Genomic DNA, 22,361 nt, shown 5'->3' with positions numbered 1-22,361 from the left:
CCAAAAAAGGAAACCTGTGTTACGCTTGCTTCTTTTATTTGTCAAAATGGTTCTTTAACATGATGGCTGTGCCAGTGGAATGTAGTTATATACAAAGTAGTACGAAATACATACAAGACTACGTATGATGGCCTTACTGCTTGTTTTGAACTATACATGAGGCATATATAGAAGAAGCATTGACAGCTTTCTCATCATAATGTATAGATTACGGAAATAGATGAGTGTGAGACTGACTTCTTTTGAAATTGTATATAATGTACATGTCACCAATGTGTGTCAAAGGGATAGGGTTAGTTTTATCACAATCAGGCACGTTCAACAATGGAGCAAGATCAAGGATAAAGTCGTCTTTATGATCGAATAAAACTGAATCCTTTTCTCATGTCTATGTCGTCTTTATCAAACCATGTACATCATTCATTATGCTGTATTTTCAATTTCATTTACAATTCCCCGACAGCAGAATGTGCATGTATACACAAACAAGCTTCAGCTGCAGAAAGGTAGCCTCTACCAGGCTTCGTGGATCGCTGGGAAAATAGTAGAAATCGGCCAAATAGAGTGAATAGTATGCCAAGGGTAGTCTGCTATGCAGGGAAGGTCCTTCCCTTCATAGTGGACTACCCTTGGCATACTATTTACTCTATTTGGTCGATTTCTATCATTTTCCCAGCGATCCATGGAGCCTGGTAGAGGCTAGGAGAAAGGGGTAAGCTTGGAAGGATGTGTCTGTTCTAGGGTCTTTGATCAATCAGTTACAACATTCAGAACCTGTATCAAACCAGCGTGTGAGGATAGATCATAAGGTTCAAATACAATGACGCAACATTTCCTATTAAGTTAACATCAGAATCTAATGTTAATCCGTTCTTTCACTTCCTTTCTGAACGACATACATAAAATACTCCATTCCATGAGGTGTAGAAATGTCCTTAAATGTCACTGTTGCTCTATCTCTTATTGCAACATCATTCAGCAGTGTTAGCCTGATGTCCGGGTCCTCGTCTGAGAACTGTAAGAGATGTCCGCCACACCGGAGCACCCGCAGGCTCTCCTGTACCACAGTCTTCGCCAGATCGCTGCCTCCGCTGCTCCTTATAACGACGTCTGTCGTGCCCTTGTCTAAGACGACGTCAAAACACCTGTCTCTAAACGGAAGTTGAGAGGCGTCGGCCATCGTAAACAGAAGCTGTGACTCCGAATTTCTCACAGCTCCTCTGGTGGACTGGTATTGCTGCCGCATGGTTTCCAAAGCCGTCATGACGATGTCCGCGCACACTATTCTCATTGGTTCTTCAGAGGAAAGGCACATCTTAAGCGCTACATTGCTTAGACCGCACCCCAGGTCTAGTGCAACCAAGTGTGATCTGTGAGACTTCCCTGGTTTATGCAGGTAAGGAGAGACTAGGTCAACCACCTCCTCATAACCAACGAACCAGTCGAACTGTTTGGTGCCCTGTTCAGACTGCGTTTTGTAGAAGTTCTCCCAGGTGGCTCTCTTTCCCATTGCGTTCGCCAAATCGTCTACAAAGGGAACGAAGAAATGTCGTCTGATTTGAGCAAACCATAAAGATCTACCAAGTGTTCATAAGCTAATCTTGAGCAAAATAGCTTTCTGTTGTTGTATAACGCTACATAGCACAGCAAGCGGTTTTTAAACATCCAAACGACATGACATAGTTACATAGTACCGCTTCAACAATGAAGAGCGGTCTAAACTGGAACAGTCCTACCTGACCGAAAATTCTACTCTACTCTACTCTACTCTACTCTAGTAACGGATACACGGAAAAGTTGGCTTGGAGTCGGATTTCAGCCAAATGTAATAATAAGAAATGACATCAAAGGCGCAAGGGTAATATAGGCATACTTCTTCTCACCATTACTAGAGCCTGATGCCGATGACAGGTACCGCTTCATCTGTGCTCGGCACGTGAGGACACGAGCCACGTGTAGCAGACGACCTGTACACACGAGCATCTCACCGACTGGCGAGTTCATATGAAGATACCACTTTTGTATAGAGAGAAATACATTCAAGACCGATAGATATTCAGCTACATAAGCTGATATCATAGTGTAATCTTTATATGTAATAGCTGTTTTTGTATATAATATTTTGTAAATACAATAAAAAGTTTTTGATATAGAATTTTGTATTTTTAAAGCAAATTCCTTAGTTATTATGATAGAAATCCCCCAAAATGTAGTGTAAGAGTCTAAACCAAAATGGCGGCTTCGGGACAGGAAAACAGCGAGTTGGTGAGACTTCGTGAGGAAGTCGCGGAAAAGACGAGAGAAATCGAGCGACTGAAATTGATGTTAGCAGAAAAGAACGACATAAGTGCACAGGTACTCAATAATTTGTCAAATTAGCTCTGTGGTGCTTTGGCGTCGCGTTGCGGCTGATACTTCAGGGGTGGGAGGGGGGTAGTATGGATATTTTTTTTATCTGGACAAGATGGTTATTACCTCCTTCATCTGAAGATCTGAAGTGACAATGTCAATCTTTTCTACAATTCAATTGCACTGAAATCTTTATTTTTGCTCCCACACTTTCACACCTATAACTTCCATCATATGTTCTCCACCCTCAACAGACCAATGATGCTGCCCCAGCCCTGATTGAGTCAGGAAACATTAAAGACGTTCCAACTTTTCAGCCGGCTGACAGACTAGACAAACCTGCCATTGCACGTTACAGTAGGCAGCTGATACTGCCTGAACTGGGGGTAAAAGGTTGGACATAGACACTGTATTTACTAACGTTACATATAATCTGGTTATTTTCTGTATAAAAGACGGCCAAAGTCTCTATTAAAGGCCATGCGTATGTGTTTTACCAACAAGCTCCAGCCTTCTTAAACTCATCCTTCCAGTCTGCAAGAGAAGCAGTATTGTGTTCTGGTTTTGTCATCTTGTCCAGAATACCATCATTTCTGAGGTTTAAATCCAGACATCCAAATGTAAACCTAGAGTAAGCTTCATGTGAAGTGTACCTGTCTATAGTCACTAATATAAATCTAATGAAAACAAAGAAACAAACATAAACCTAGCTAGTATTAGCCAAATAACAGTTACTCAAGCAAGTAGTTGCCTGAGTAACTGTTATTTGGCATATTTTATTATGAACGTCTAACCCTCATTGACGTATCTAGCTAGGATGACATTCAGACTGTTGTCACCCACTTTGATATGTTTTTATCGTGCCTTGTTGCAGTTTGAAAAGTTTTTATCATGCCTTGTTGCAGGCCAGGTTGCCCTATGTGGGACCTCCGTCTTGCTGGTTGGTGCAGGTGGACTGGGCTGTCCTGCTGCTGTGTACCTGGCTGCTGCTGGGATTGGTGGGTTCAGAAAATCTCTTTAAATTAGTGAACTGGCCAAGAAGTACAGGCTACATGAAAAAAAAAAAAACACCTTGAGTATAATAGTTGATGTCCTGCCAAATATGCCACTGATAGACATAAAAGGGGAGGGACCTGCTAATAGCTGGACCTCTAAATCGACTTTCCTATGCCACACATGGTTAAGCCATCAAAAACAATCACTTCAAAACACATGTACATTGTATCAACATTTCAAGCCTGAAATCTTTACCACCCCTGCAAAGTTGGATTTGTCAGGTTGCCGTGTCCCTCCCCAAAAGCATTGAGAAAGCATCAGAAGAAAACAATTTTGTCAAGGCTCTTAATGTAACCTTTCCAGCATTCTGAGTTACCCACCAGTCAGTACCAAATTCTATTCGCTTTTATGGAGTCGGGAGAGCAAAAAGTCAAGAATAGTAACCCCTCAAATGACAAGCATACTTATTCTACACAAGTATGAATGTGTTGACTCCTTTTGTAGGAGTAGGTAGCAACTTTGTTAACAGTCTGAACACCATGTTCTCTGTCAGTATATCTAATGATACAGATATGAGACCTGAAAGTGATGAGTTGTTTGTGTGGTGCAGGGCGGCTGGGACTGGTGGACTATGACTCAGTGGAGCTGAACAACCTCCATCGACAGGTCCTCCACACAGAGGGGAGGGTGGGAACACCTAAAGCCCTGTCTGTTGCTACTGCTGTCAAAGGGTAAGAAATGTCCTCATTCTCACCTTTGAGGTATAAGAATATAACATGCATTCTTTATTCCTGTTTTAAGCCATGAGACCTACTAGTAAGGACCATGGGGTAGTCTTTCATTGTCAGCTTAGTCAACATCTAAAGATTGTTATCATTCAACATGTACCATCAAGATTACAGTATTCCATGTTTCATGTTTTTTTCAGGCTGAACTCTACTGTGCAGTGTGTTCCCTACCACCTCCAGCTGAACAGCACAAATGCTCTGGACATCATATCACAATATCCTACAGACATCTATTAACTGCCTCAGTTTTAAATGATCAGTACTGATTGGAATTGACACTCAAGCATGCCTGTATGGTAATGAGAAAATATGGTATAAGCTTAGGAAGGAAGGAGTTTCTTTTCAATTAAGTAACGGTATAGAAAAATGCCTGCACAGCCTAATCTCTGTGAATCAGTGCCAATGGTGGTGTAGCCTTTCTTTATTCACACAAGAAGGAAATTTTGTCCATACAATTTTGAATAGTAGAATTTGTTTAGACTGTGATAGAGACTAGCTCGCTCATGATAAGGCCAACTGTTTTGTTCCTAAACCCTCCCACATATGACATAGTGGTGGACTGTACAGACAATGTGGCCACCAGGTACCTGCTGAACGATGCCTGTGTTCTCTCCAACAAACCACTGGTGTCAGGCAGCGCACTCAGGTTTGAGGGACAGGTGAGCTGAAGGTTACATCTTATATTATAGCAACCAAAACAGAGGAAGACAACATTTGAACTAAGTTTGCATGAAGACACAGGTATATTTATATGTTTCCCTTTGAATGTACCTGTAACTTTTTTTAATGAAAGTTGGACAACTTTATACATCAACCTGGGACTTGATCAATAACAGAATGATCACCATGATGCCAATGATGGAGTAAACAAGTGACAGAATGTTAAGTCAACAAAGTTCTGTTATATTCTCCATTGTCAATGCCTTTTTTTTTAAATCGATCTGTTTTCCAGTTGACTGTTTACAACTACAAGGGAGGACCATGTTACCGGTGCATGTACCCAACCCCTCCCCCTCCTGAAACTGTCACCAACTGCTCAGATGGAGGAGTATTGGGTGTAGGTGGGTCAGAGTCAGACAATCTCATTTTTGACATGAAACCTTAAACCAAGCTGTCATGCTGCTTGGAATGATTCATGAAACACACATGTACCAGTTTTTCTTGCCTTTTATATTTTCAAATCTGTTTGTTTATTGCCAGAATTTTACTTACTGTAAAGGGTCATTGAGCTGGAGAAGTGTTAAACTCCCCTGTACTTGTATGCAGTTATCTCTCTATCCAGGCCATGTGTCATCTCTGACATTTCTCAGAGACATTAAACATGATGTTTTCTTTCTCTTCATGTTTCAGTGCCAGGTATCATTGGCTGTCTACAGGCTCTAGAGGTCATCAAGATGGCCGCCGGCAAGGAGGGTATCCTTATGATAAGTTATATATATATACCACAAAAGGCCCTACTTTGAAAATATCTTTCTTCTCTGTTTTTCATTTCGGAAAAGAAATTGGCTTTACCCGGCTGTTTCATATTACTCAAGCTCCAGAATTTTTGAAAATACATGTATGTACTTTTTTGTGTATACAATAGAAGTGGTCACTTCTCAAAAGGTAATATATGCCTGATTATCCTGTGCAATTTTTGAATGTCTAGTTCTTATTCTTTTTAATTACCTTCAAGGTCAGGATTGTTCTGATAAACTGAGGAAAGAAATCATATTGGCACTTGATACCTTCCATTTTGATTGAAGTCACCTTGACTGCACACCCAAGTGTCTTACAGTCAGAGGCTGCTCTTGTTTGATGCTCTGGATGGAACGTTCCGTGCTATCAAGCTGCGCCCACGTCAGGCCAGCTGTGCGGTGTGTGGAGACGTGCCGACAGTCACACAACTACAGGACTACGAACAGTTCTGTGGGGCCAAGGCTTGTGACAAGGTACGTAATGAATGAAGGAATGCTCATTGACATCCCCTCAATTCTTGCTGGAGATGTTTCAACTAAAATAATGCACGATATACATCAGTGACAAAAAAAAAAAGATAAAGATTATATCAAGGAGGTCCAGCACTTTATCATATAGATTTGTATTTTTTTGTGTGCTCCCTCTCTGTAAGAAATTATATTATTGTATTAATCCGTTGGGAATTTTGACAAATAAATTCCCATAAGCATTTGCAAACAGTCCTCTGGTTTCATCAGGTTTTACATACATGTACATTGTGTCCTCTTCTTCGGCATTGTATCTGCACATTTACAGTTCACCGCATATTTCTTCAAATGTCAACTTCTTTAGTTGAAGTTCAATCCATAGTCTACGTCTGAACAGGTTACTGGTCAACTGAATTTTTTAAACATTACCAGTAACTAAGTAAATAAATTCTGCAAAGAGTTGTTCATCAGAGGGACTAACTCAAGTTATGTTCATATACTATAACTACCCAGTGTTCTAGTAGGAACTGAAGGCAATAGTCTAGATCATGTTCACCTACATGTATTTCCTTTCCTACAGACCCAGTCACGGAGGATCCTCCAAGACAATGAGAGGATTTCAGTTAAGGTGACAACTGTTCCGTATTTTCAGACATTGTGACAAGAATTCCCATAATTACACCAAGAAAAAGGAGTGTGGCATATGTGACATACGTTGGAGAAGTTACAGTCAAATTTCAGACACTAAACTGTAAATTCTGACAAGCATGTGCTGGTCTATTGTACAATGATATTTTTAACTCAATGGGAATTTATTCTTCTCCAATTATAGGCCATCCTCGAGTATCATTCCTGTAGCCTGAGTACCATCCTCCGTAGTGATCGCTGGCTCAATGCTGTTCGCTTGCTAATCCGTGGTTAGAAAGCAAAAAGCATTGAGCCAGCGGTCACTGCAGAGGATGGTACTCAGGCTATCATTCCTGACAGTTTTCTGTTAAATACAACACAGAGTGGTTGTTATGTTTTCAGGAGTACCACACTGTCCTGAGTAGCGGCGCCCCCCATCTGTTGGTGGATGTACGACAGCCTGTGGAGCTGGACATCTGTCAGCTACCCAACCTCATCAGTATCCTTCTTCATGTAGCCAAGCAGCCCATGGTTGACTAGCCGGACATATTGTCCCAAACAGTGAGAGATTGTGTAAGACAGGCCACCTTATTTGTATCCAATAATTATTGGATGATGCCCTTCATTTTCAGATGGAACTCAGACCATCTAATTGCTCTTATTATAGTACATGTAGTCGTATTTTTAGTTGCAAACTTTGGGAAGTCACAACTTCTCACTTAGTGATATCCCCAGTGTCATTACATTCCCTTCTAAAGGGGAACATACTGTTTTCTGTGTTTTTCTTCTTCCTTCTATGGGTGCCAGGTGGTCATTTTTATGACCAACTAGATTTAGATGGTGAAATATGGGGAGGGGGACATACTGCATTGTTACCTTAACATTTCCGTCAGATATCCCCATATCCCAGGTGTCCAGACCAGAGCAGTTGCAGCAGCTGAAGGCAGCTGTAACCTGCAAATTACAGCAGCTGAAACAAGATGAACATAAGTTACCAGGTACATGTGAGAATGAGAACAATAAACATTTTCAGAATCATGCCAAATATCACTCTTGCTGTACTTAGCTAGGTAATGCTTCATGTATTCATCCATTTTAGGCTTGTGTCCACCTGTGCAAAGTAGAGACTACTGGAAAGCAGACACAAGCTGAATCTGGATGGATATGTCCAGGATATTGCAAACAAAGCAAAGATATTTTTACATCCAACATGAAGCTGTGATTTTGAAAATGTTCCAGTTATTATCAGTGCAGCTTCTTGGTTTACTGCCATACATTGTTAAATTCTAAAGAAATGTCACTGACATTAGATGTATGAATGTTGGGTGTAAAAGCTCATGTTTCCTTTTCCTCCAGTGTACGTCGTCTGCAGACTAGGCAACGATTCCCAGATTGCAGTTCAACACCTGAGGAAACTTCTGTCAGACATGCCGGTCAACGTGACAGATATCCGAGGGGGCCTGATGGCCTGGGCTAGGAAAATAGACACCTCCTTCCCAGAGTACTGATTGTTGAGCATACAGGGTACTATGTTTATGATAGGGTGGACTGATACTAAAGCATGTAGTAGCATTCTATTTTCTTACCCATTAAGCTAAAACATGACTGCTTATTTGTGACTATCAAGTAGATTCACCCTTAGCCTATTATGATTTTTGCAGGATAACACAGTGACACTGATGTTTTTATGATCCAATTGGATGCTTTTGGTCCATCAATGAAGAACTACAAGAACTGACCTCTGACCAATGATGATACATTCCTAAACTATGCTTCCTGAGGGGTGAAGAGATTTTTCTTACTTTAAAGTTTCAGTCATGTTCATTTTTTGGATCTACTTTCAAACAAACATGACCCTTTTAGAAGACACATAGAAGTGATAAAGCGGAAGATTTTAGATCTCTGAAATTTATGAAGAAATTACAAATCTTAATTTTGAGACGTAAAAGCTTGTACATACGACAGTACCAACACATGTACATTTGGTGAACAAACTTTTGATTGTATCTATATGTTCATCATATCTATGTACATTCTTTATTTATCATTACAGGAATTGTCAACTTACATGTGCTTATTTGATTAATCAAAGATAGAATCAATAAATATTTGAAGTGATACAAGTATGTATCTTACAAGTATGGAAGCCATGTCTGTGCTTATACTACAGAACATTCAATTGTCAAATGGTCAGAGATTTTCATGGTAACCAACAGAAAAGAAAGAAGTTACCCCCGGTATCCCTTTATTTGATTTAAAAGACAACAATGGCGTGCAGTACATTACTGAATGAAGTTTTCAGTCAATCCTTAATGTAGTTTGTAATTTTCTGTGTTTGACACATTAATTTATACACATATCTATACATGGAGCACAAAGGAACAGAACAGCTCTTTGGTCATGTCAGCTGTCTGCTAACCAAGGGGGTTGAGACACCAAGGTTCTTTTGATGACCCACCATGTAAAGAGTCATGTAGAGTAAAATGTTCGCCTCTAGATAAAAGTCAACATTGAGAAGAATTAGTGTGTTTCTCAGACTAACGTCGTTCTACTTACTCTGCAGTAAGATGACAACAGAAAATATACCATTGTCATGATTCTAAAAGCTATGAAATCAGTTTATACAAGCAATTCTGAAAAAATAAGACTTTGGCCACAACAAAACACTTGCAGTAGTTCACCAATAGACAATGCTGGCACCTACTGATATCTCAAAATAGCTTTGTTTTGTAGTTTTTATTGAATCGAAGGCATTTATCCAAGTTACCCTTCGACTGCCTAAAGTTGGGTCCTTTTGCTGGTATTTTCAGCAAATATGCCACAATGAGGGGAAAACTTGTACTCTTTCCTGCCATTTGCTGCAGTAATAAAAACATTTACTAGGGGACTCTTCAGTATCAATCTGCTACAATATACAGTAATATTAAAAGGATGACCACTTTCAGCAGACTGCATTTCTCAGTTCTAAGTCATTAAAGAATCTTATAAGAGCCCAGTATGGGAATCATTGTGGAAACTTGTGTGAAGCAGAAAAAACTTTTTGCATGGAACCAGCTCGAGGTCTGATATGTTAGAAATGGAATGTCAGCTGATGGTGTCGGCAAAGCCATTTCAAAAGGATCCAATACTCCTGACTCACAAGTATTCACAATCACACAACTAGAGGGCAATCAGGCAGTCAGATGGCCAATTGGAGCACAATCTATTCAACCTAGATCTAACTAGTGACATGTAGAATTGATGCTCATGTTGGAATGTATTTCCACCCAGAAATCCTGGTCTGCTCTAGGACCCCAGTCACTGTATGACGCAGGCTTGTGATTGGTCCCCGTCAGTACCAGACATCCGTGCTAAGCAGATGGCCTCGACCCACCGCCGCTGTTCCTGCTCACTGTCCGCGTGGAACAGGTACTGTCTGTCGCTGTCCCGCGGTTTCACCGAGAAGGCGTGGGGCTTCCCAACGTCGGCCTCTTCAATCCGAGCGCCTGTCAGCGGGATGGTTTTACGGAGCTTCTGTATGTGAGAGAATCAGTTTAAAGTATAGGCTTCCTTCGTTATTGATTTCACCATGTGGGTATCACATTTGGCACATACATGTCACGTTAGTACAATAGTACATACTGATATCTAAGGGAGGAAAGAAAAAGATTGTAAATCCCTAGGCGTGGCGACTATCGAAGGGAGTTTTTGCTTGATATTACATGTACATATACTTTCCCTTAAGGGAAAGTATATGTATTATCAAGCAAAAACTCCTTTCGTTAGTTGCCACGGCTAGTAAATCCCCTACCTGGTAATTAGTTATTCATTGATATAGGAGGCTTAAGAAATGTGTCAAATGGATACCACTCTTTCATGCCATTAGAAAATGAAAGTGGCTATTGACAGGATGATCCTGTCAACAGTAGAAAAATGGCGCTGTTGACAGGATGATCCTGTCAACAGTGACGAGAACTTCAAATTTGCCAAGGGACATAGTGATACTATATTAGGTCATTTCCCAAGCAATGTTTTGCATGCAGTTTGTAAGGACTTGAGAAATCGGCTTCCAATCACATATATCAGAAGCTTAATTTTCTCAACATTTTAACAGTAAAGGTGTTCACATAGGTATGGGGAGGGGGGCGGTTACGTCAACAAGTCAAGATCTCACCTCGGCTGAGTCTCCATATTGCAAGTCGCAGCCTTTCAGATGGAACCACTGCCGTCTCCACTGCCTCGTTAACTTATTCCTCTTCATCAGCCACCCAGCGATGTCTTCTTGCTCGCCGTTTTGGTCTATAGTGGGCCCACCTTTCTGCTGCTCTTTGCCGTTGCTAACATCCCTAGCGTCCTCGTCGTCCATGTTGTTGTTGTGGCTCGTTTTGCGGTAACGTCGCAAAATCCAATCGTCCTCACAGGCTAGCGTAAATGAGTTATGTCGTAAACCCATAGCTCGAAGGGAAATTGAATCACGTCTCCACAACAGCCTTCCTTCCGGCTTTCCAATGTGCTTTGAGCCTTTGATGGAGCAGTCCTAGGAAATCAAATTTTCTGAATGAATAAAAGTCCTTTATTGAGCCTTCCTGTCCCAAATTGGCGAAGTATTAACGCCAGGTCGTCCTTTGGTCATGATGTCGTCCTCCGTTCTTACACGTTAACTTTGCATAGACCATGATCCTGTCAATTGCATAGTTTTTAAAACTGTTGACAAGATAATCCTGTCATCATTGTATAAGGTAGGCACTATTGATTTCAACATCAAAAAATTGTACTGATCCTGTCAACAGTGCAAATTTTTCTACTGCTGACAGGATCATTTTGATATTCTAAATTTCTTGATAAAACATAATAAGCTCGTGTTTGCATGCTACCCATATGTTAGAGACTTACAGCTATAAATAACTCTGCGCAAAATCACACGTGTCTGGGATTTATTGAACATGACAAGGATTCAGTACATTCAGCAGTAAAATACTAGTATGCCCAGTTGGGGGGGGGGGGGGGGTCTTTGTAAAGTCAAGCTCTCGGTTCGACCAACTCGAACTTTTCAGAGTCTGAGTCCTGACAACGAACGGCTGTTACTTGCATGTCAACCCGTAGGCGTCAATCATGGCCAAGTTCAGCGTTGAGATTGAGATGGAACGCTACAATTCAATTTGAAATAATCGCTCTCCTGCTACAATGTAAAATAGCAGGGCAGACGTTGTTACCCTCACGCATTCTGACAAACGTTATTGTTATACACTGATACTATAGATGGGTCCACCTGGACCTCTGTTCGTTCCAAGAAATGGACGCTATGAAAGACCGATCGGCACTGCGGTATCGGGTGTCATAAGGGAGAGCACATAAGAAAAGACGATCTTTCAATAGTCTTCAGGTGACCGAAACCCGATCTATTGTGATACCTGACATATATATTTCACACAATTAGACATGGTATTCTTGGAATCCTTCCAGCCGACCAGGTTGCACGTGTTGGCTGCGGGCAGATCGGGATCACCTTGACATTTCACACCTCATTTTCCGTTCTTCCCTTCTCTCTAGCTCTTCACGTTCTCTGTACATCACGTTTATCTTCCCCTCTCTCTCGCTCAGTCCCTCCCTCAGCGGCTCCATTTCTTCTTCCTTCCCATTCTCACTCCCCTCTCTCGGAGTTCCTTCCTTTACATCTTACATCCTGGTCCGTCCTCGAACCTCTTTCGCAAACCTTCTAGGAGCGCCGGCGTTTAGAAGCGCCCCCCAAAAATAAACGCCGGTGCTCCTAGATGGTGTGCGAAGGTGGCTACGTCCGTCCATCCTCCTTCACCTGTCGTCATCATCTCCTCTCTTCATCCCTGCGGCCGTCTCTCCACCCCTCTCTCCCCGCCCCTCCCTCCCTCCCTCCCTCCCTCCCTCCCTCCCTCCCTCCTATCCCACCCGTTTCTCCACGTGTTGGTGTGTGGATCCGGGGATGACCTGAATATTTCATGACTTCCGTGAGATATCATCGGGTGTGCATGAATGTTTCATGAGCCGTCTGTGTAATCAGCGGATGGCGCTTCGTGGACTTCCGGACAACGGCAGGAAGTGCACGTACTAAACCTTTGTTTACGGCTGGGTAAAAAGGTCCCCGTAAAGGCAATAGAATATAGAAATTGTTTATGTCTATATGCTCCCTCTGTGGATACCGTTATTGTTATATAATCATATTGTACGCTGCAATAACTCAATCCCACAAGCTCAAAGCCATTCTCCAGTCTGCGATACTGGACCTGTCTGGTGGCACTGGTAACGTTACATGTGTGTCCTAGCAGGTCCGACTCGAGTTGACACGGCAATGGATGAATTCAGTTTTTGGATGATGACGTGATGTTTTCAGATTGCGGAGAATGTTTTCGAAAACGCTAGCTTTACTCCTTTTCTCCAATCAAACACCGAGGACCGTAATGTTTTCTTGCTATGGTTGGAACTTGGATCGAAGAATGTCTATATAATGTCATTCGAAGAACTTTGTCGGCATTAAATCGGATAGGTGGTTACACGGTAGTGCTTGTTTAGAATATGGTGTGTCACGGTATTGTTATATACGTATAAAAGTGTGACATCACGACATTAGAAAAGGACACCAAACCACTATTACAGTAAGAATTTTGGAAGTTCACGGTCGCTGTCATCAGAAACGTCCTTAACTCCTTGCGACCTTTCAATGAATTGCAGCTTTGTTTGATACACTACATCTTCAAGCAGATGTTGTAATGGAAGATTGTAACATTCCTTGACTTCTCCCATTTTTCTGATACGCAACCCTTTGTTGTTAGAAAAAAAGGACAGCTTCACGATATTCCCTACCAATATCTGCTTGGACATTATGAAATTTTGACAGACTGCTTCGCTCATCAATGGTAACAACACAAACGTTGATCTGAGTCCCTTTCCATTCTTCATGATCAGTTGACCACAGGCATGTATTAGGAGGAAAGGAGGGGCACTTTTGACGTCCTGGCTCTTCCTGTGGTTACTGCGTCGTGATAGTCCAGAGTGAAAAGGTTAGCAAATACTCTTTGACCTCTTTACTTCGCCTGAGCAACATTGGGACAAGTGCAAAGTTTCATGACTTTCGCTCCTAGTTGTGTCATCTCCAAAGTGGGTTGCGTATAGTGGTGGGAAAATGGTAAGCATTTGGTGATGTAGCTTTCTTTTGAGTGTGCATGTGTGTCCACTGCGGAACATTACCACGTCTCCGGTAAAAGACGTCAGTCCTAAATTGTTGCGACATGAGCCAGCTCGGAACGACAACTCATCACAGGCACTGACTCACTGTCCCGGCCTGGCACTGACTACGTCACAGCAGCACGGGGTGATCCCGTGGGACGGTTGCCAATAATCTCCAAGCAAATATTTGGAAGTAAGATCCCAACGTTTCCCACGTAAGAAGGGAAGATCGTTACGTTTTCCAACTGCCCCACCTTTGTCATAAAGCCCAAAACGTGGTAATCGGCCGGGCGGAAGATGCTATAATTTTTCTCCCAACGTCTGCTTCTACATGGGGTCGCCCTACCTGACTCCAGGCGAAGTTTCCAGCCAGTCTCCACCAGACCTACACCAGACTCTTCTGTGGGTAGAATTAAGGGTTAATGACCCGCCCGAGGTGTATATGATGTGATAGAGCCTGATCATTTGCTATAGCCACCGAATAAAAAAAAAAATTAAAGCAAGATATAGAATTTAAAAAAATCGATCTTATGATGAGTTTTGATTGGTCAACGTCATCTGGATATATGATAATGAATAGTAATCAACTGTCGACGTATTAGATAATTTGTAGGCGTAGATAGCCGCTGTGGCAAACTGTTTGAATCATGATATGTTAAAATGCTGTAGTATACTGTACATTCTATCAGAGGCTTTTCGGCACCAGAGGAAGTCAGGCAGATATTAGTCTTCCGCTAACGTCTTGACACCAGAGCCGGTGGGATTTAAGCGTAGTTCGCGTCTTCATATTTGTGTGGGATACAAAGTAACTGTACATTCTACACGTATTTTAGCTCAACCGAAAAAGACTATCTACTCCATTGTTCCTTCAAGCAAAGCTAGAAAAAGAACCTCCTAAGTTCAAATATCACACTAAAATGTACATCTAGGCCATCACATATGTTTATAAATCCGGATCTGTATCTTTTAAATTTGTCAATATCCTAAATATTTCAACAACGAACATTAATTCCTCCGCACATAATTGGAAGGGATTGTATTTTGCAATTTCTTTAATGCTTCCGACGGTTACAGAATGTAATAATTGGATCTAATTACCGCCGGCGGGATCGGCAGACTGGAAATTTCCCGGAAGCCATTTCATCAATGATCGTCAGGGCGCGGAGATCTGCGTCGGATACTCAGACCTATTCGTTGTATTGAATTAAATCTGCTCTCTCCATCTGTGCACGTCAACTTTACGACGTCATCCCAGCGGCTTCTGCGAATTCACAAACAAGCCATCAAATCTTGCCGCCTCTCTAGCTGCGGTCCGTTTATTGAATGGAAATAAGACAATGCTTTCAACACTCACCTGAAGTACATTGATGGGAAGTAACGTTACAGGGAGGCTGCGACAGTATTAATGCTATTCATTGTTTCACGAAAACAGCCCTAGATATGATATTGTCCCGCTGATGACAGTCCTTTGACATTCCAGTGAAGACAAACACACAATGGGTTGAATCAATAAGGTGCTCTTACGACTAATGAAAGTTATCAATGGCATCAAAAAAGAAAGTTATTTGTTGCGATATCGTTCGAAACACCATTTTACCACGGGGGTGAAAATATCGTTCAAAGACATCAGCCAAATTGTGAAAATATACAATGAAACAAAAAGATGGAGATACAAAATCTAACGTTTCATTGACGCATTGCTTGCGTTATTCTTTCTTTAAAAAATGGACAGACGGAAACAGAAATATGAGCCATACATTTAACGCGGCGTATTCAAACACTGGCACAAACGTAAGGCAACGTGAGTATAATGAATTCCGTGTGCCGCATGCTTTCTTCCATTTCTTCCCGAGGGCAGCCCTTATGATGTTACTCGTTTGGCCGCGTTGCGTGGTTAATATCAGCGGAAGGGTTTCCCTGGTACTCAAGCTCCGCCACCCACGCTTATTTTGATAAATTTCTAAAAGCGTCGCTTTCCTAATCACGGGAGAGCAGAGAGAGGAAGTCTAACATCCGCGCTGATCACACAGGTCAGCTCGCCGAGGGGTCTGTTTGTTGATCAATATGATTCTGATTCTATTTGTGTTCCCGCCACTTCAACGGCCCTCCGGTCATGACGTCATCTGAAAACGATAAATCGAAGAGAGGATGGTGAGTCATTGAGTTTCTATGGATTGGTGCTGGGAATTGCAGCGTTATTGTCATTTCTCATCGTGGGTTTTGTGTAGGGTCTGCAAATTAAGGGCCATATACATGAAAACAACATCCTTTTTCAATTTCATCTCCACGTATTGTACGGATGTCTGGTATTTCCATATTTTAACGTTCACTGACAGAGTTTTGTCTTTTGGTTGTACGAAATATTATCAGTGATTCCAAGCAACTTTTACAAGCAAGCAGTTCCTTTGTCTTAAGTCACGCCGTCTCATTCAGTAAACGTTTAATTCAATAATTCATCAGATGTATCAACGTTGCGTCCGAAACTGTCCCTGGGTTTATGTACTAATGCAATATTTGCAATATTTGAAAATGATGACTAAGACTGATGTCAGCAAAAGAGGGAACACTGAACATGTCTCGGAGCTTCGCATAATCCTTCCGTCGGGGTGCAGGCAAAGTGTGTCATTTCCGTGGTAGGTCTGGAAGCCGTAGTTTCTGTGCGTTCTTGGAAAACAAGATAACAATCCTCTCGCAACGCGCGTGCACATGTACCGCCGCGCCGCTGTAATTTCCCCGGGTGCAAATCATCGCGGCCATACGTCCATTCATACCTGGGCGATGGGCGTGGCCCTTCGGTTGCCATGGAGATTTTCCCAGAGCGCCTGTTGATTTCTTAGCTTGCACAAAAGGGAGGTGGCCCTGGATTTTCCGCTGCCCACGAGAGCTCATTATTTCAAGAAGGTCTCCTTGATTATATATATTATGACCTGGAGTAGCTCCACAAAGGCGTCTTGAAACAGGCTCTAATGACTCTGATACTACATGTAGACTCCGCCATGAAAGGGATTGTGAACTTTCCGACCTTCCTTGTTTTCTCCTCTATTTCCTTTTCTAGTCTTTCTTTCTTTCGTTTACTCTTCTTTCTATCTTTCCATTGTCTTCTTTCTTTCTTTCGTTTACTTTTCTTTCTATCTTTCCATTGTCTTCTTTCTTTTATGGTTTTCTTCTTTTTCTCTCTCAGTCTCTGGTCTCGGCTGACAACTACTGTACACAACAGTGTACACACTAGATTCCGGCAGGGCTACTGTACAGAACAACTCAGGTACGAAAAAAGAAGCATGATTCTAAGGCTTTATTGTTAAACGCCCCACTTTGCCATGACCGAAACGGACAGTACAAGTACTGTAATAGTGCCGACGAAGTGCCTCAGTGTTTCTGATTGAGCTCGGATGAGCGGAAGGATGTTCACAAAATAACATGAAGCAAACTATGCAGAACCTATGTTGAATTCACAGGTTTCAGTGGAAAGTAGGAAAAAAGGCAACAGCTATTATATTGTCAACGCGGTAAAGTTCTACCTTCAGGTTTTCCGTGTGTCTCGAATATAGCAGAGTTACGGAAGCGGCAGCATGTCAAGAGCACAGCTGTGAAAACGGAGAAAAAGCCTCAGCTGTGGTCGCGACGTAGTCTCCACCCAGACCCAATAGATTGCAAAGACCGTATCCAACTGGAAGAAGGAGCTTGTAATGCAATCTAAGTTGCGAAACGTACTTCCTCTGCCAGTTTGATACGGTCTTTATGCAACCTATAGATCCGCTTGGAGATTAGTCGCGACGTGCACCCCCCCCTAACCACTTCACAGTCGGCAGCTTCAACCTCGAACATGAACATGCGATCACGTGACAGTGAGTGGTCAGACTCGGCGCGCACCTGTAGGAGCCGAGCACTCGGCAGGAAGGCCGCTGACGTCCTGTCTACCGCTCTGCGCACGGAGGTCGGCCCGGGGAGTTCTGACTCTGTCCCAGGAAAAGCACTATGGAAATGAACAAATAGGCTTCAAGATTATCCTGAGTACTCCTTCAACATTTGATGCCGGTTAGCTTCAGTGCCAGTTGCTGTTATCCATTCTACTCGGGACACTGGGGATCAAACAGATACTTACATATTCACATAACGTGAAATGATTGATTGTCGTCCGTTTCTTTGTATTTCACTTTTGTTGTTTTTTGCTCGTTCAGTCAGTATGCATCTTAACACCTCTCTCTTCTTTCTATATCAATGTGACTCTTACATGATCTTACATTTTCCACAGATAGTTCTGTATAATTCAGCCCCCCCAATAACAATGTACTACAAACTTTGTTCCCTCGTTCTAAAAGTTAAAAAGTCTGTAACCAGTCACTTATGGATCAAAATCAAATGACAATGATGTTTGTTCATCTTCATGTTGTAAGGTGATACATTACACATACTCTTGGTGGTTTCGTACTATGCGGCAAGGGAACACATATGCCTGCAGTTGTTTGCAATATGGAAAAAGAAACGCCAAAGCAAGTAAATGAATTGTTCCCCTATCAATCTACAATTCCGTTGTCAAATCACCAAGTAGACATTATATAAGTTTTCATAGAAAGTTTCCAAGTACTTTTGTTCAGTAGAAACCCGCGGCCACGTCATCTTTTCTTTCTGGGAAGCGTTCCCCTTCGTTACAATGCCACGCCCGAGTCCTGATTTGGAAAACAGGCCGAGTTTGCGTACTGACGTATGTCAATCATGTGTGCAGTAATTCAGGCTGCCTTATCCAAACACCGCCAGTATTTGCTGTTTGCATACATTAGCGTCCCTTCCGCCCGGCAGGGTCAAATTACATTCATGGTCTTTCATGACGAAATCACTCCGCGTTAATTGACAAGTTGCAGTTCGGGCTTGCTACGGTCAGTGAACGAGTTTTTACGTCGATTTGTGGCAGAAATCTGTACACTGGAGGATTGATTATTGTCGGTTCGAAGTTAAAAAGCGTACAGACAACAGTGTATGCAGGAAATACTGCAGTTGGGCCGAGTTGAATGGTTTCAAGACCTACTTTGCGCGGAGGAGCGGGCAGTGTGAGTGGTGACGCGCCATTTCCTGAGCGGCCCCAGCTGAAGCCGTGCCAACATGAAGGCTGAAAGTCGGTGAAATCGGACAAAACTTGAGGCGAAATTAAACGTTTTCCGGGCTGTAGCGCGAGGATGGGCGCGGCGCCGGCCCCCGACGACCACCCTCTGGATTTACGGTGCTAGGACGATGGATGGGCAGCGCCAATTCACGGAGTAAGTGGGGGTACTGGTGTAGCAAAGTTGGGGGGCCATGTTGCATTTCAAGTGTTGCAGAGCGATAGCTCGGGCGACCGATGGTGGAGGTGCAGCTAGTTAGGTACAGAGGAGGGCCCCCGATCTGTCTCGGAACGCTTTACCACGCATTTTCACGTTCTTATTCCCTTGTCAGTGTTATCATAGAGTAGCAAAAGTTGTGTGAAGGTCTGTCCCCGTCCCGATCGCACGGGAAGGCCATGAGTTAGGTGGCGGGTCGTGTGTGTGTATACATTTGCGGCGTGAGGGCTCCCCTCCCCAAAACCGCGCTGCTCGCGGACTTGGTTCATTCATAAAATGTGCCGTCTGCCAGGCCATGGCGCTTTCTGATGGACAGGGAAGGGTCGATCCGTGCGTTACAATCTATTCTTGTTGTAGCCAGTGTATTTAGCAAAGTTTTCTGAGGTTTGTAGAAAAACACACGTACAAATCCTCCCACCGAGGGGGCCTCTCTATCAATAGTCAGCAATCGAACCATGTGACAGTGCTTTTCATTCATAAAAAGCCTCTTTGTAACACGCCATAATCCAGGGAGGAGAAGTTTTCATTCACGCACAGACGTGGTCTTTCCGGCGTGCCATTTTGTGGGGAGTAGGTTTGCCGTCGGGAGAGGGGCCTGGCCGTGTAGTTTTCAGGGTTTCTGTGTGCGGGTGGATTTCATAAACACGGCTCCGGCGGGGTGTGCGCCACCGGAAGCCATCTTATCAACATGTCTCGGTGGGGTTGCAGGAAGGGCTTGCGGGGAGGTGGGGCACGCACTCTCGAGTGCTCTCCCAAATCCACGGCGGCTTTTCCCGGGCCAATCACTGCGAGCTGCCCGACGAGTTGGGTGTATTTTTGTGGGCTTCACAGAGGAAGGAGGATAAGGGGGATGCTCTCAGGAATGTTGTCTCGAATACAACAAAATGCAGGGTCCTTTTTACCAGGGATCGTGGTCTGGTCGGTCATGTACGGATGGGCAAGTTATAGTCGGGACACTATTTGGTGTAAAACAGTGTGCAGTTCCCGGTATATTTTATACAAACAGTGTTTATACCTGTGTAATCATTCTAATTCATGCATAGAAGTTCAGTAACTTTAGGGAGGTTGGAGAGCAGGCATTGGACTGTGGCATATCTTGGAAATATGCCAATGTCCAATTATGAAGTTTCTCATCTGACAACACAGGCAACTGCACAGCTTGTGTACAGACACAACAGAGCATACAATCCCACACAAAAACAGAATAAATATGGAAACTGTCAGCAGTGAAAGGACAGGAAACTGCTGTGACCCCTCACCTGGTGGACACCTGGATTGGCATGCTAGAACAACTCCACTTCCGAATCTAATTACCCCCAACAGTTGTGCCTGACAGGGGGAGGGGAGACATGGCATTGGCAGATCAGTTTCCAGCTTTATTGACCCTGGTGGCTGTGAGGTAAGGTCAGCTGCAGCAGCCCTTTTGTCAGGAAGTTTTCACATGTGGGTCTTTTCAGTGGCTGAGTGACCTTCAGGGAAGAGGGAGGAATGGCAAACCTTTGACCTTGAGGGATTACATGCTTCCTCCCAGGTCCTCAGCTAGGGTTCATGTTGGCAGGGAAGGATGGTTGGAACTTCCTATGTAGCTTACGGCTGACTGGGACAGCAGCCAGAAGGACAAAACTAACAGGGTGGGAAGAGAAAAGGATGATTACCTCTGCTTAGGTGATTTTGATTTTAGGAGCTATGTTACACCTGTGTTACAGTGTTGGTTTGCATATGAAAAAATGTTTATGAACAGGATAACTCTAAATCTAATGGATATTCGAAGATGTCTTCAGTATGTCTTGGCTTAAATTTTAATGAACCTTTGAACGAGTGATTAGCTCTTCCAGTGTGAGGTCCAATTAAAAAAAAACTTTTAATTGGTGGAGGACATTGGTTCGATCAGATGATGGGTCCCCTTACTCCCCTAGCAGCTTTGTTTTAGATTGTAGCTTTGCTAACAAGCATGCAAATCCTACAGAGAAAACTAGAGAAGTAATGCTGCCTAGTTAAAACTTATCATTTAATGCTCAGGTATTGGGTGGACACTGGGGCAATTGTACATGAAGTGTCAATTTGGAAAAAAACTTCTTCATGTTCTTTTTTTTTTGCGTAGAGGTTGTGATGTTCATAAATCTGCTGTTATACATGACACTTGCAATGAGCCATAGTTATGCTGTAAATTAGGTTGTTCTTCCAGTTTGTTACTTTGATTTCAAAGGACACAAAAAGGAGTTTTGAATATGATGTTCGAAAAAAGCAGGTACATTTGTAATTCACTGATATGCACATGTATAATTTATTACTCAGAATCACTGAAAATGTCTTAGATATCATCATTTTAATTTTAGAAGTATTACAAAACAGTTAATTTTCAGGTGTCACCGTGAACATCATTGTCAAATGCTGGTATGACCATCTGAGTCTGGTCAAACTAGTACCTGCAGTTTTGCTGTTGTATGTGACAAAAAGCAAAAAAATCAGAAAAATATGAATTATTCCTTTTTCTTAACATGACAAACATACAGTAATGTCAGCCTCTCTGGACTGTACATAAGAAGTGCAATGTTCACATGTAATGCGTTCACATTTATTTTCTGGGTTCTGCTCTAAAAATAATGTCATGCTTGGGGGTTTATTCACCTTTTAGATTCAAAGTAACATTTACGGTGTGATAATTAGTTTAACCTTAAGATTATCCTAGAAAGATTGGTCAGGTGGGGTTGGGCTGGAGGCATCCTTATAAATAACAATGGGGGCTATTCTTACAGCTGGCACTTGCTCTCTTCTGACCAATTTCACAAAAAGATAATCATCTACCAGTGAGACAGCCAAGTTGAATGGACTGAGGTCTTCTTTATGCAGCATTTTGTCAGTCAAATTGAAGCTTGTTTCTGACAACAGTTTTTAGATTGATTCGAATTGTGAGTCAAGAGTCTGAAATTAGAATACAAACATTGCAGCATTGAGAAAATTACTTGAGTAAAATTGTATATTCAGTTATACATGTTGTAAGCATATAACCAATCTGAGCAGTGTCTGATGGTTGTTCCAATATTGCTTTTTTGTCTAGTTTTGTAACATTTATTTTATTGTTGACATGACAGCAGATGTAGAGAAAGTACTAGCAGTCAGAAATAGATACCAATCACAAAACAGAAAATAACAAGGAGAAGGAAAACAGCAATATCAAAACCTCTTTG

General features: G+C 42.5%; 4 protein-coding genes and 1 long non-coding RNA gene across 7 annotated transcripts in view; 2 read left to right on the top strand and 3 right to left on the bottom strand.

The window, feature by feature from the left end:
* Positions 1–14: 14 nt before the first annotated feature.
* LOC136433105 (citrate synthase-lysine N-methyltransferase CSKMT, mitochondrial-like) lies at positions 15–2,018 on the bottom strand. 2 transcript variants are annotated; one of them, XM_066424924.1, is made up of 2 exons: positions 1,884–2,018; positions 15–1,527 (listed from the first exon to the last, which is right to left on the bottom strand). In XM_066424924.1, the coding sequence occupies exons 1-2, from the start codon at positions 2,002–2,004 to the stop codon at positions 863–865; spliced, it is 786 nt and encodes a 261-aa protein (XP_066281021.1). In that variant the 5' UTR covers positions 2,005–2,018; the 3' UTR covers positions 15–862. The 2 variants fall into 2 exon arrangements, with proteins under 2 accessions (XP_066281021.1, XP_066281022.1); XM_066424925.1 differs by having other exon boundaries at positions 1,874–2,010.
* Positions 2,019–2,204: 186 nt separating this feature from the next.
* On the top strand, positions 2,205–8,998 carry LOC136433101 (adenylyltransferase and sulfurtransferase MOCS3-like). 2 transcript variants are annotated; one of them, XR_010755597.1, is made up of 14 exons: positions 2,205–2,355; positions 2,604–2,742; positions 3,255–3,347; positions 3,956–4,076; positions 4,274–4,352; positions 4,679–4,792; positions 5,086–5,194; positions 5,484–5,546; positions 5,901–6,064; positions 6,639–6,686; positions 7,088–7,184; positions 7,579–7,683; positions 8,042–8,823; positions 8,856–8,998. XR_010755597.1 is itself a non-coding variant. In XM_066424921.1 (13 exons), exons 1-13 carry the CDS (start codon positions 2,233–2,235, stop codon positions 8,191–8,193), a joined length of 1,407 nt encoding a protein of 468 aa, XP_066281018.1. In that variant the 5' UTR covers positions 2,205–2,232; the 3' UTR covers positions 8,194–8,998. The 2 variants fall into 2 exon arrangements, 1 of the variants encoding a protein (XP_066281018.1); XM_066424921.1 differs by having other exon boundaries at positions 8,042–8,998.
* Positions 8,663–11,264, bottom strand: LOC136433106 (PH domain-containing protein DDB_G0274775-like). Its single transcript, XM_066424926.1, has 2 exons — positions 10,839–11,264; positions 8,663–10,198 (listed from the first exon to the last, which is right to left on the bottom strand). The coding sequence occupies exons 1-2, from the start codon at positions 11,115–11,117 to the stop codon at positions 9,983–9,985; spliced, it is 495 nt and encodes a 164-aa protein (XP_066281023.1). The 5' UTR covers positions 11,118–11,264; the 3' UTR covers positions 8,663–9,982.
* Positions 11,265–15,144: 3,880 nt separating this feature from the next.
* Positions 15,145–21,030, bottom strand: LOC136433107 (uncharacterized). Its single transcript, XR_010755598.1, has 2 exons — positions 20,671–21,030; positions 15,145–15,984 (listed from the first exon to the last, which is right to left on the bottom strand). It is a non-coding gene; the product is annotated as an uncharacterized lncRNA (long non-coding RNA).
* Positions 18,701–22,361, top strand: part of LOC136433102 (sprouty-related, EVH1 domain-containing protein 2-like) — a 27,186-nt gene continuing 23,525 nt past the window's right edge. Inside the window, exon 1 of the mRNA XM_066424922.1 lies at positions 18,701–19,113. Within this exon, the coding sequence (XP_066281019.1) occupies positions 19,088–19,113 (26 nt within the window). The 5' untranslated portion in view covers positions 18,701–19,087. The remainder of the gene's footprint in view (positions 19,114–22,361) is intronic.

The sequence above is a fragment of the Branchiostoma lanceolatum genome, chromosome 4 (assembly GCF_035083965.1).
Source record: "Branchiostoma lanceolatum isolate klBraLanc5 chromosome 4, klBraLanc5.hap2, whole genome shotgun sequence".
Taxonomy (NCBI): domain Eukaryota; kingdom Metazoa; phylum Chordata; class Leptocardii; order Amphioxiformes; family Branchiostomatidae; genus Branchiostoma; species Branchiostoma lanceolatum.
This window is presented reverse-complemented; position numbering and strand designations above follow the sequence as displayed.